This window comes from Rhinopithecus bieti, unplaced genomic scaffold (assembly GCF_001698545.2).
Source record: "Rhinopithecus bieti isolate Rb0 unplaced genomic scaffold, ASM169854v2 scaffold_29928, whole genome shotgun sequence".
Lineage (NCBI taxonomy): Eukaryota > Metazoa > Chordata > Mammalia > Primates > Cercopithecidae > Rhinopithecus > Rhinopithecus bieti.
Genome location: NW_016814053.1, coordinates 3588946 through 3601584, shown reverse-complemented (window position 1 = coordinate 3601584; position 12639 = coordinate 3588946). Strand labels below are relative to the sequence as shown.

General features: G+C 39.3%; 1 protein-coding gene across 11 annotated transcripts in view; it reads right to left on the bottom strand.

Annotated features, from left to right (window-relative positions):
• Positions 1 to 12639, bottom strand: part of GNG2 (G protein subunit gamma 2) — a 135395-nt gene that overhangs the window by 17696 nt on the left and 105060 nt on the right. For all 11 annotated transcript variants that reach the window (XR_001880979.1, XM_017849526.1, XM_017849521.1 and 8 more), the window contains one exon: positions 5218 to 5333. Coding sequence is in view for 10 of the 11 variants with exons in the window: in XM_017849521.1 (XP_017705010.1) it covers positions 5218 to 5333 (116 nt within the window). In the remaining variant the exon portion in view is untranslated. The remainder of the gene's footprint in view (positions 1 to 5217; positions 5334 to 12639) is intronic.

Sequence of the window (12639 nt, the reverse complement as noted above, 5' to 3'; positions counted from 1 at the left end):
CTTGAGAAATAGGAACACTTTTACTACTGCTTGGGTGGGATTGTAAACTAGTTCAACCAATTATGGAACCAGTATGGCCAATTCCTCAAGGATCTCGAACTAGATGTACCATATGACCCAGCCATCCCCACTACTGGGTATTTACCCAAAGGATTATAAATTATTCTACTACAAAGACACATGCCACACGTATGTTTATTTGCGGCACTATTCACAATAGCAAAGACTTGAATCAACCCAAATGTCCATCTGTGACAGACTGGATTAAGAAAATGTGGCACATATACACCATGGAATACTATGCAGCCATAAAAAGGATGAGTTTGCGTCCTTTGTAGGGACATGGATGCAGCTGGAAACCATCTTCTTAGGCAAAACTATCACAAGAAGAGAAACAACACCACATGTTCTCACTCATAGTGGGAACTTGAACAATGAGATCACTTGGACTCGGGAAGGGGAACATCACACACCGGGGCCTATCATGGGCGGGGGGAGGGATTGCATTGGGGAGTTATACATGATATAAATGATGAATTGATGGGTGCTGACGAGTTGATGGGTGCAGCACACCAACATGGCCCACAAGGTATTACATATGTAACAAACCTGCACGTTTATGCAACATGTACCCTAGAACTTAAAGTATAATAAAAATAAATAAATTAAAAAAAAAAAGATTGGCAGAGGCAAAGAAATAAGGGGGAAGGGTATTCTCAGTGAGAAACCCAGAATAACCAGGGAGGTGACACTTTGCATGACACACTTTTAGAACAATAAAGAGAATCACTTGGAAAGGTCTGTGGTGAGTATATGGGAGAAATGAGACATTTTTTCCTGTGGGGTCAATTTATGGAACAGCCAATTAATTAAAAAGCAATAATTTTACCCATGCTCCTGGCCTTGCATCTTATATCTTTTGCTCTTAAATCTACATTATTTTTCATAGTACTAATAGCAACTCCTGCCAAAGAGCATCTTTCCAGCTTACAATGATTCCCATTCCCATTCCCATTCCTCCAAATGGGCAGGTTAATTCCTAGGGTCTATGTCTGTATAATGGAGTTCAATTTGAATGTCAGTTGATTGAAGCTGGAGACAGCTCATTCTTGCTGGAACAGAGATGGCACTCTAGGACTATGTGCTATGGAGACTGAAAAGGATTGAATCAAGCCATCTCTTTTTTCATGGAGTTGGAACTATGAGTTGTTGTGATCCTGGGAACCATGGGCAGTCATCTTGTGCCTACTATATGGACCTGGCAGCTAAAAAATCCCTTCTTCTCAGGAAAAGGAAGAGGCAGACACAAAGAGAGAAGCAGAGACAGGTGATGGAGCACTCGCAGTTCTCAATGGCCTTCCAGTTCTCACTTCCACTGCCTATCCAGCCACATTTCTGCTCTTGGATTGAGACATCCTGTATCCTTTATAATCAGTACCTCTTTCTGCTTAAGCTAGCTTGGTTTAGATTCCTATTATTAGAAACTCAAAGAGTCCTAATACAATGATGAATAAAGAGATTTACCAAAGCCCTGCTGTCCTTTACTTTTGTGCATGTTCCCTCCTCTTGTGCTCTAAGGACAAGATTTATTTCATTTTGTCTTTGGTTAGTGTTAGTGTGAGTCTATTGCTGTTTCATTCATCCAGGTGTCACAGTCCACAGCCCCTCTCTCCCCCTTCCCCTAACTCTCTTCCCAGTTTCGTTTTATTTCTCTTTACCCTCTGTCCTCGAATGAAATCCTAACAAAGAAATACTCCCAAAGAGGCTGGGAGTATAATTTATACATGCCTGAGGCTTATGAACAGATAATGGGTTCACTTAGCCCAAATCTCCCAGGGTCTGTGATGTAAAGGAATAGAAAACAAGAAGGCTTAAAAAACAAACATGTTATTCATGTGACTATGTTATTCATAGAGTAGGGCTACTTTATGCAGCATAATTTATTCTGGGGGTCACATGAGGGATAAGGCCACAACCTGCTTAAGAGACCCTCAACAACTCCAATTCCAGCTGTGTCCCCAAATCCTCTTAAGAGTCCTATTCTTTGCCACCTCAGTTGCAGTAGGTTCTGCCAGACATATATAAAGCCATTTCTATCCTTTATAATTTGAAGAGGTCACTACTCTCACTGGAAAATCACAAGCCTGGGATCTTCAGAGAAGCCCCTTTCTGCTGACAGGATCGTGTATGGAAAGTAGGTGGAGAAGCCTGAATGCTCAAAAGCCTTGAAAAGACTTCTAAAGGCAGATAACCAAGCCCTAAACCAGCTAGCTGACAACCGTGTCAACACAGTCAACATTTTATCCAACCGCTCAACTAAAAATAATCTGTCACTTCACCACAGCAAGCCTGCCTAGCTCTGAGGTACACAGCAAATGCTGAAATACAGGCTGCTGCTATATTTCTAACAATGTAAGGTCCAGTGGCGTCAAGTGGGATTCAGAGATTTGAATGTGAAGATCACCTAGGAAGGCAACTACTCACACCCAGTTTTTCAAGTTCATGCTTTGCTTCTTTTTTAGTAGTGATGTATTTGTGTCTCTTCAAAGGGCAATCAGAGTGTGGGGTTGGCTTCTTTCTGATGACATTTAGTAACTATGCTTCTTGGATATCTTGTTTGCATCAATAACAGGCCTTGTTCAATTTTTTTGTAGCCCCCAACTGGGTCAGGGATCTCTGAGAGCAAGAATCATGTTTTTGTCTATCTCCATCTCTTTAGAACCTAACAAGCCCTTGTAATTTAGAAAGTTTTCAGTAAGAGAGCTTTATATAAGTAAATGAATGAACAACTGAACAAACAGCAAAAATCCAACCTTATGATGAGGATCTAGGAAAACTTTTTAAAGGATCTAATAATTTGATCTGAATCTTTAATGATTCAATGCAGTGAAGTGTTAAGTAAAGTCAGGTAAGTAAAGCAGCAAGATAGAGGGGCAAAGGAGATTGGATGTTCTAGGTATTTGAAATTTCCATCAAAAGAATTAAAAGTGGTTCTACATGGCATGCAGAAAAGAGAGCAGGAATGAAGCTGAAGAGATGACAGGGGTCAGAGGAACTTTGTATACACAGCTAAAGGGTCTGAATTTTATTTTATTGGTAATGGGGAATCATAAGCTGATTTTCAGTGAAGAGGAGTATAATTAGATTTTCTTTTAGAACATTATATTTGGCAGGAATATGGAAGGTAATTGATGGTGGGGATGGAGATGTGTTGAGATGGAATTGCAGACAGCAAATAGGAGCCCCTTGCATTCAGTAATTCAGGAGAGGGATGATAAAATCTAAACTATTTCTGAAAAGTTCCATTTCTATTATCTTTCTTCTGCTGTCAGTTTTCATCACCCATAAGCACATCACATCCTCCTTCAGGAACAGTAACTGGGGATGCTGGGATGCTGAATATTAACAGAAAACATCAACCACAGTAAAGCTTCGCAAACTTTTATCACAGTTGGACCACCTCAAAAATCAAAGTGGTATTTTCCAGAAGGCCCATGGGCAGAACCTCCTCTCCCTCAAAAATAACTGAATGGCCCTTTCTGATTTGACAATCCATGGGCCACCTTACTTCTCTCAGCAGTTATTGTGCCCACCTGTCACCTTGTGCTTTTCAGCAAGATAGTGAAAAGAAGAAGCAAGAAAAGAGAAGAGGAAGATCGCAAAGGAGCAAGGTAAGGTCCCTTTATTGATCTCAGTCATGAGTAAAGAATAAGAATTAAGGCTGTTGAAAGAAGAGCAGGAGCTGATTAAATCCTGTGGTCCATTACTAGGCATCAAATTTTACAAAGGAGATTCACGATAAATGGGAAGACGTCCATGGGTATTTTCTCATCTTACTTGTAGAGTAAGAATAGCTCTCTCTTCACTCTCTAGCACATACCTGATGAAACTTAGCAGAAGCAAACTCCTTCCCATAGGACAGTGGTTTTCAACCTTGGCCATACATCGGAATGAACTGAAATATTCTTTTTAAAAAATACTGATGCCTGAATCATTCCCCAATAGATTCTAATTTAATTGGTTTGGGTGTGGTTCGGTAATTGGTCCTTTTATAGAGCTCTCTGGGTGTTGGGAACGCACAGATGAGCTGAGAACCACTGCTGTAGCCCAGGGGTCAGTGAGCTTTCTATAAAGCCCCAGAGAGTAACTATTTCAGCTTTGTGGGCAATATGGTCTGTGTTACAACCACTCTACTCTGCTGTTTTAGAGTGAAAGCAGTCATACACAATATGTAAATGAGTGTGTTCCAATAAAACTTTATTTATAAACATAGGCAGTGGGCTGGATTTGGCCCATGAGCTACAGTTTATTGACCTTGTCAGACCCCAAAGGACAGCTGGATTGCCCAGGTGCTGAATTAAGTATGGAGAAAATAGGAAAAATATTCTAGTTTTAAAAGGGCATTTAGAAGAAGGTTGTAGTTTATCTTAGTACAATGAGATACGTTTCCGAGTTGCATTTCATAGAATTCTTGGGTAAGGCATTTTACTTCTGGGGCAGTAAAGTTTTGATGGTTAACAAAAATTCACTTTGCCACCATGCCATAGCCATCTATTAATAATGACAGCATATTAGCCAACTTTTCATCTGAAAACTACCGACAAAGGGTCTGAATTTGAAGTCTTGGTTCTAGGTGCATTAGCCCCAACTTACGGCAAAGCTATCTAGGTCTGGAGAGGGAGAGGAAAAAAAGAAACACATAGACTTCTGAGGGAGGCAAGGTGTGACTTTTGTGTTTTGCAGGAAAAAAAAATTCAATAAAGAAGAAAAAACTTACAATGTGCAAGGATAACTAGAAGGGTTAGACACAAAGGATAGATATTTAGCCTTAGAACCTGAACCAGGACAGAAAAAATTAAAAACCAAATGAGAAAAAGATTTCCATGAGGACAGGGAGGGGAACTAGTGCACTGATATATTTCATATGTTCTCTAATTTCTGTCACTAGAATTTAACCATGAGCCTGTTTTGCTTTTTTGTTGTGTTGCGTTATTTGTTTTTAATTCTACACGGGAAAGAGGATCTAATTTATTCTATTATTTTATGCTGGAGGAGGGAAAGATACATTAGAAATGAACTTCTGCCTAATCTTTAAGATGCTCTCCTGTCATTACTGGTTTTATCCCTCTCTAGGAAAGAGTGGTCACATGACAGATGATGGCAAATCATGTGCCTTAGACTCAGGCTAGATGAAGTGTGGGGTTAGGCCATCCTCACCTTTATCCTGTCAATGTTGGCTTCCATCTTAAGCTGCTCTACCAGCTTCCTGGCTTGTGCTATGCTGGCGGTATTGTTGCTGGCCATCGGAGTGCTGGATAGATCTTTCAGAAACACTAGAAAAGAAAACAAAAAGAAGATTGTATCAGACAATTCACGAGCCAGCAAATGTGCAAGTTCATCACAACTAGGGGATCTCAAAGCAGTGGCTGTAGCCAGGCCCGGCTTCTCCAGCCCTCTCCATCCATGGTCAGTATTACCTCAGATTGGCAGGCAGACCAGAGGATGAGGTTTGATTTTCCAACTCTCCCTACTTCCCCATCCCTTCTTCAGAGGAAAAAAAAAACACACACACACAGACACACACACAAAAAGAATATTACCAAATGTTCTCCCAGTGGGCTCAAACCCTATCCTTCTGGTTAGCTGTGACCACCTCAGCGTATTATACTACAGAGACACTATAGTGGGAGGCTTGGCTTTTCAGTGTCACTTAATCCAGCATTGTTGTAAATAGCCATTCCTCCCACTGTATTTGAAATTAAGTTTGAGTCACAACGATCTACTTTACTAATAATTTCTCAGGGACATGTCTATCATGCCAAGTGGGAGGGATTGCCATGCCTAATGGTTAAATATGTCAATTGGTTCACCAGTGTTATTCTAAATGAAGTGCAACAAACGTATTAACTTATTTCTTTTATAAATCTGGAACATAAACATTTTGAGAGTAGAGTTCTTGGCTGGGCATGGTTGCCCACGCCTGTAATCCCAGTACTCTGAAAGGTCAAGGTGGGAGGATCCCTTGAGACCAGGAGTTTGAGTAGAGTTCTGTTCCTACACAGACTGTGAGATAGTTTCTTTGTCTCTACCATACTTCTCTCTCCATGTGTGCTCTCCTTCAAATCCTATCCCACATTCATTTCTCTTCTAATCCTTTCTTGATATACCATCTCACTTTATTATTGTTGTTCATCTTGGAAAATATCTTATTTTATTCTCAATGCCCATTTCCCCACATTCTGAATCAATCTTACTTTGTGTCAAGGTGTCATATGCAATTTTAGGACCATCTGTGCTCCTTGAGATCACTGATATCCTATTGGATAAAGCAAAACCAAAGTGCTTTGATTTGACTAGAGTGCATGACCCATGAAACAGAAACATTAAACACTGCCTCGTCGACACTAATGGAATCTTGTTCTGAAGATACTATATAAAAATAATGACTTCTGCTAGCTTTGGGCAATCTTTTACTAAAGGATGAAGCAAGATCAGGTTACTTATCTTAAAAGAAAAGAAAGAACACACAGAAAAGCTGGAAAAGGAAGAATAACCCATAACAAATTCTGTACATAGATTTTTTTTAACATACCAACTAAAATCAACAAATAATTCTTTTCTTAATGACCAAAAGCAAAATCTATGAATTATCTCTTTTGTTACTTATTTCTTGATATCCAATTTTCAAGACACAAAGAAGAAATTATGTATCACACTCCTCTGTAATATACAAGTCGCCTTCATGGAGAATATTATGTTAAAGAATAGCTAGCAAAATGAAGCCACCCTAACAAGCATTCTACAGAATAAATTTGGAGGATAATTAATTTTTCCCTCCATTTGCTTTTCTTTCCTTTTTTTTTTTTTTTTTTTGAGACAGAGTCTTGCTCTGTTCACCCCAGGCTGGAGTGCAGTGGCATGATCTCAGTCCTCACTGCAAGCTCGCCTCCCCTGGTCACACCATTCTCCTGCCTCAGCCTCCCAAGTAGCTGTGACGACAGGCGCCCACTCCACGCCCAGCTAATTTTTTATATTTTTAGTAGAGATGGGGTTTCACCATGTTAGCCAGGATGGTCTCCATCTCCTGACCTCGTGATCTGCCCACCTTGGCCTCCCAAAGTGCTGGGATTACAGGTGTGAGCCACCATGCCTGGCTATCCCTCAATTTATTTTCAAAGAGTTTGGAGACAATAAAATGGGAGGGAAGACTGAAGGAATTTTTGAAGTCACAGAGATCTCTGAACTCTACTTTTGTACATTTGGAGATCAAAGGAAGGAGAATTGCATGGAAAAACAAAATAATAAAAGGAGACTTTAACAAGTATTATTTCATCAGCATGGTTAGGGACCCAATTATCGCAGCCTCACAGGGAAATTACATGCCCCACAATTAAACAAACATCTAACAGCCTAGGAAGACTTCACAGGGCCAAGATAGAGCATTGACTTATTCAGAAGAGTAGCTTCTTCTATTCATCCAATGTTGGATGCAGCCACGATCTACAAGCCCCTGGATGCTGTTCTGTGAAGCTAATGTTTCTGCCAAACTGGAATTCATTCATCACGCTGGAATGCAGACTATCACAGAATTACCAAATTCTTATTGGGAGATTTAAGATTCTGGCCAGTGACTCTTTTGCCCTGAATCTACATCAGATTACAGGGTGACCTTTGGCAGAGATCACAACTTGCCTTCTAATCCCTCTTCCTTTCTTCTTCATTAGTAATGGGACTTTTTTTCGTCTTAGCGGAGACCACAAGAACCCTAAATTTTAGCTAGGTGTATTTTGCTGAAAGATACATTCCAAGCCTCCCTTGAGGCTAGGTATAGTTACATAACTAAGTTTTGGTCAATGAGATATAAGCAGAAATGTTCTTGAAGGGAAGAGGTATATGCCTTGTCTCTCCTTCCCCCTGCTACTGGCCTGGGAGGCATCTGCATTGATCACAGAAATCCATCTTAAACCTCTAGAATGACTGCTACACTAGGGTGAACAAGAAGGATCTGGGTCCTTACTGACTTTGTGGAGCCACCATGCCAACTGTGAGATGGCTACCTTTGATGTGAGAGAGAAATAAGTGCCTATGTTATTGATGCCACCATTATTGAGGAGTTCTCTGTCATTAGCCAACAGACCTGCTATTAACTGAGTAAATGACCCATTATTGTCATTCAAGCATCAAGGAAAGTCTGTGTCTCAATGCCTTTCATGCTCCCTGGGAAAAGCTCCATCTCCTGATGGAGTGGCTTGAGGAGGCTGAGATAGAGAATATATTGGTTCTATTGCTGCTGTAACATATTACTACAAGTTTAAGGGCTTAAACAATAGAAATATACTATCTTATAATTCTGGAGAGCATTAGTCTCAAATGGGTCTCACTGGGCTAAAATCAAGGTACAAGTAGGGCTATGTTCCTTTTTGAGGCTCTGAGAGTCCACTTTCTTTTATTTTCTAGCTTCTGGAGGCTGTCAACATTTCTTGGCTCTTGGCCCTTTCCTCCATCTTTAAAGCTGGCAAAGGTGAGTGGAGCCCTTCTCATGTCACATCAGTCTGACCTCCTCTGAAGTCACATCTTCCTCTGACTCTGACTTCTGCCCACCTCTTCCACTTTTAAGGACCCTTGTAACTACATTGTGCCCACCCAGATAATCCAGGATAATATACTTTTAGGTCGGCTGATTAACAACCTTAATTCCATCTGCAACTTCTTTGCCATGTAATGTAATGTATTTCTAGGTTCTGGGAATTGGGGCATGAACTTCTTTGTGGGGGCTGTTATTCTGCCTATCATGGAAGAAGTCCTCTGTATAGGCAGGGAAGGGAAGTGGGGAGGCGGGAAGTTGAGATGGAGAAACAAGAGGGATGGGGTAGTAGTCTAGAAATGCAGGAGGGAAAACACATTTGAAACCTCAATGGACTTAAGAGAAAAAGTAAACCTAGGCTTTGGTTTGTGCTCCTAGTTTTAGGCAGCTACACCCTGAATGTTCTTGCTTTACTGTATGAACCAGGCAGAGTCGAGCACCACTTTTGGAATCAATTAGTGCATTTTCCCCTTTTTTTCACATCCAGCTGATTTCCCATAAAAGCAATGAAAAAAATCCCCTCCTGAAGACTGAAAAAATTGTAAAGTACTAGGCCAGTGTTCCAAAGAAGTGTTTATTTTCCTAAGAGGTGGCGCAGTGCATTTGGCCTAAGGGTGAGATTCATGTAAAATGGATACTGGATCCATTCTGGGTTTAGAGTCACGTAGTGGGGGATCTCCACAGGCCAGAAGCTAAAATAGGAGCAAAAGAAGGACACCAGAGAGTAGAATCAACTGGTGAAGGAGTAGGGCTGGGTAACAAAAGCAAAAATAAACAAATTGGACTCCATAAAATATAAAACTTCTGTGCTTCAAAGGACAGTTCAACAGAGTGAAAAGACAGCCCATAGAATAAGAGTAAATATTTGTAAACCACTTAAATGATACAGAATTAATATCCTAAATATGAGACATTTAAAACTCAACAACAATAACAAAAACCAACTCAAAAATGGGCAACAGACTTGAATAGGTATCTCTGCAAAGAAATATGAATGGCCAATAAACACATGAAAAGATGCTCAATTCATTAATCATTAGGGAAATGCAAATAAAAACCAAAGTGAGACACTATCTCACACCCATTAAGATGGCTACTATAAAAATAATAATAATAACAAGTGTTATCATATGATCCAGCAATTTCACTTCTGGGTATATCCCCCCAAAATTGGAAGCAGGGTCTTGAAAAGATGTTTGGACCCCCTTATTCACAGCAGTCATAGTAGCTAAAACATGGAACCAACCAAAGTGTTCATCAAGAGGTGAATGGATAAAGAAAATGTGGTATATACATACAATGGAATATTATTCAGCCTTAAAAAGAAAGGACATTCTGACAGGCTCAAGTGTGGACGAACCTTAGAGACATTATGCTAAGTGAAATAAGCCAATCACAAAAAGATGAATACTATATGATTCCACTTCTATGAGATACCTAAAGTAGTCAAATTTATAGAGACAGAAAGTAGAATGGTGGCTGCCAGGGGTTGAGGGGAGAAGGGAATTGGAAGTTATTGTTTGATGGGTATAGAGTTTCAGTTTTGCACGATAGAAAGAGTTCTGGAGATGGATGGTGGTAATAATTGCACAACCGTATACATGTATTTAATACCACTGAACTATATGCTTAAAAATGGTTAAGATAGTAAATTTTATATTGTGCATTTTGTCACAGTTTTTTAAAAAAGAAAATTTTATATTGTGCATTTTGTCACAGTTTTTTAAAAAAGAAAAATGAATCAGTGTAGAGGTCTTCTTTTAGCATAGATGGAGGGGTGTGTGCATGTATGTGTATGTCTGTGTGTGTGTATGTGTGTGTGTGAGACAGAGAGAGAGAGATGCAGGGTCCAAATACCTCAAGCTTAGAAGACAAACTTTTTCTTATTTACACACTTAAAAATCGGAATGCGTTTTCTTCTTTGTTTTGTTTGCAATAGTTGGCTTTATAAGGTTTGAACAAATTCAAATAAACCAGGAATAGAGGTACATCACTTGGCGTTTCAGGAAATAGCTAGAAAGCATGGATGCATGTATGTTGTCTTTTTTATCATATACAAAGTCAATACTTGCTTCTCGGACAGCATGCATTTAATGTTTTGGGGTGTAATGTTTCATTTGCTTGACCCTCAAATTGTGCAGAAGTCACAACATGAGCAAAAAGTCTACAAGGAAATGAGCTTCAGAAAATTATGATCTGTTTTTAAAAGATCCAGCAACATAGTATTTAAAGTTGGAATTTTGTGATTCACAGTAGAGGTGGGGAAGATTGTCTATTGTGGACCACGCTGATGGATTGAAAAATAGATGTGGGCAAATCAAAAGCAACTAACAACTAGTATTCAGATGTTGTCTGATGTATGGGGAAAGTGGAAGAAAGAGAATATCTTAAGAACACAGGAGGTAACAGCAAATTCCAATGAATATTTAGATGTACATTCTACATTGTGGTCAGTTTAAAAGAGAAAGAAAAAGGAAGAGACTGATCACAAAGAATAAAAAACCATTGGGTGGAAAGGAATGAAGCATCAAAATGTGCACAGTTTCAGAGAAGGGTGTAAACGGCTTAATTCACAGTCTTCTCACACTGCTCCAGCTCCACCCCAGTGTTTCCAGTTGTGGTCATCTTCCTCTCTTCTGCTCACCAACACTGGATGCCATTGTGTCTCCTCCAGCCCTGGTGTTATATACAAATCCAATGTCATGAAGCTTTTGTCCTGTTTTCTTTTAAGAGTTTTATAGTTTTTAGCTCGTACGTTTAGGTGTTTGATCCATTTTAAGTTCATTTTTGTTCACAGTGTTAGGGCCAACTTCATTCTTTTGCCTGTGGACATCCAGTTTTTCCATCATGATTTGTTGAAAAGGTTGGCCTTTCTCCATTGAATTATGGCCTGGATGTTTGTGTTCTCTCCCATAATCACATGTGAAAGCTTAATCCTCAATATAATGGTATTTGGAGGTAGAACCCTTGGGAGGTAATTAGGTCATGAAGGTAGAATTCGCATAAATGAGATTAGTACTCTTATAAAAAGAGAAATGATTTCTCCCTCTTTCTCAGCCATGTGAGTAAACAGGGAAAAAACAGCCATCTCCAAATTAGGAAGAGAACCCTCACCAGAACCTTATCATTCTGACATCTTGATCTTGCACGTTTAGCCTTTAGAACTGTGAGAGATAAGTGCTTATTCTTTAACCACCTTGTCAATCACATTTTTTTTTTTTTTAGCAGCCCATTAACCACCTTGTCAATCACATTTTTTTTTTTTTGATAGCAGCCCAAATTGAGTCAGACAAATGGTCTTGGCATCCGTCTCAAAAAATCATTTGACCATATATGTAAGGGTTTATTTCTGTGCTCCCTATGCTATTCCATTGGTGTATATATATGAGTTGTCTGTCTATGCCAGTGCCACACAGTTTTGACTACCATGGCTTTGTAATAAATTGTGAAATCAGAAAGTGTTGAGTCTTCCAACTTGTTCTTTTTCAAGATTGCTTTGGCTATTTGGGATTGAGAATCTATATGAATTTTAAGACGGATTTTTCTATTCCTACAAAAAATATTGGGATTTTGAAATGGATTACAGTGAATTTGTACACTGCTTTGGCTAATTATTGACATTTTAACAGTATTGTCTGCTAATCCATGAACATGGGATGTCTTTTTCCATTTATTTATGTGTTCTTTCAGTAATTTTTTAAAAAATGTTTGTTGAATAAGTCTTTTACCTTCCTGGTTAAGTTAATACTTAAGTATTTTATTCTTTTTGGTGCTACTGTAAACGGAATTTTTTTCTTAATTTCCTTTTCAGATTACTCATTCTTAGTGAATAAAGATACTACATTCACTGATTCTTTATTATTATTATTATACTTTATGTTCTAGGGTACATGTGCACAACGTGTAGGTTTGTTACATATGTATACATGTGCCATGTTGGTGTGCTGCACCCATTAACTCGTCATTCACATTAGGTATATCTCCTAATGCTATCCTTCCTCAACCCCCCACCCCATAATAGGCCCCTGTGTGTGATGTTCCCCTTCCTGTGTCCA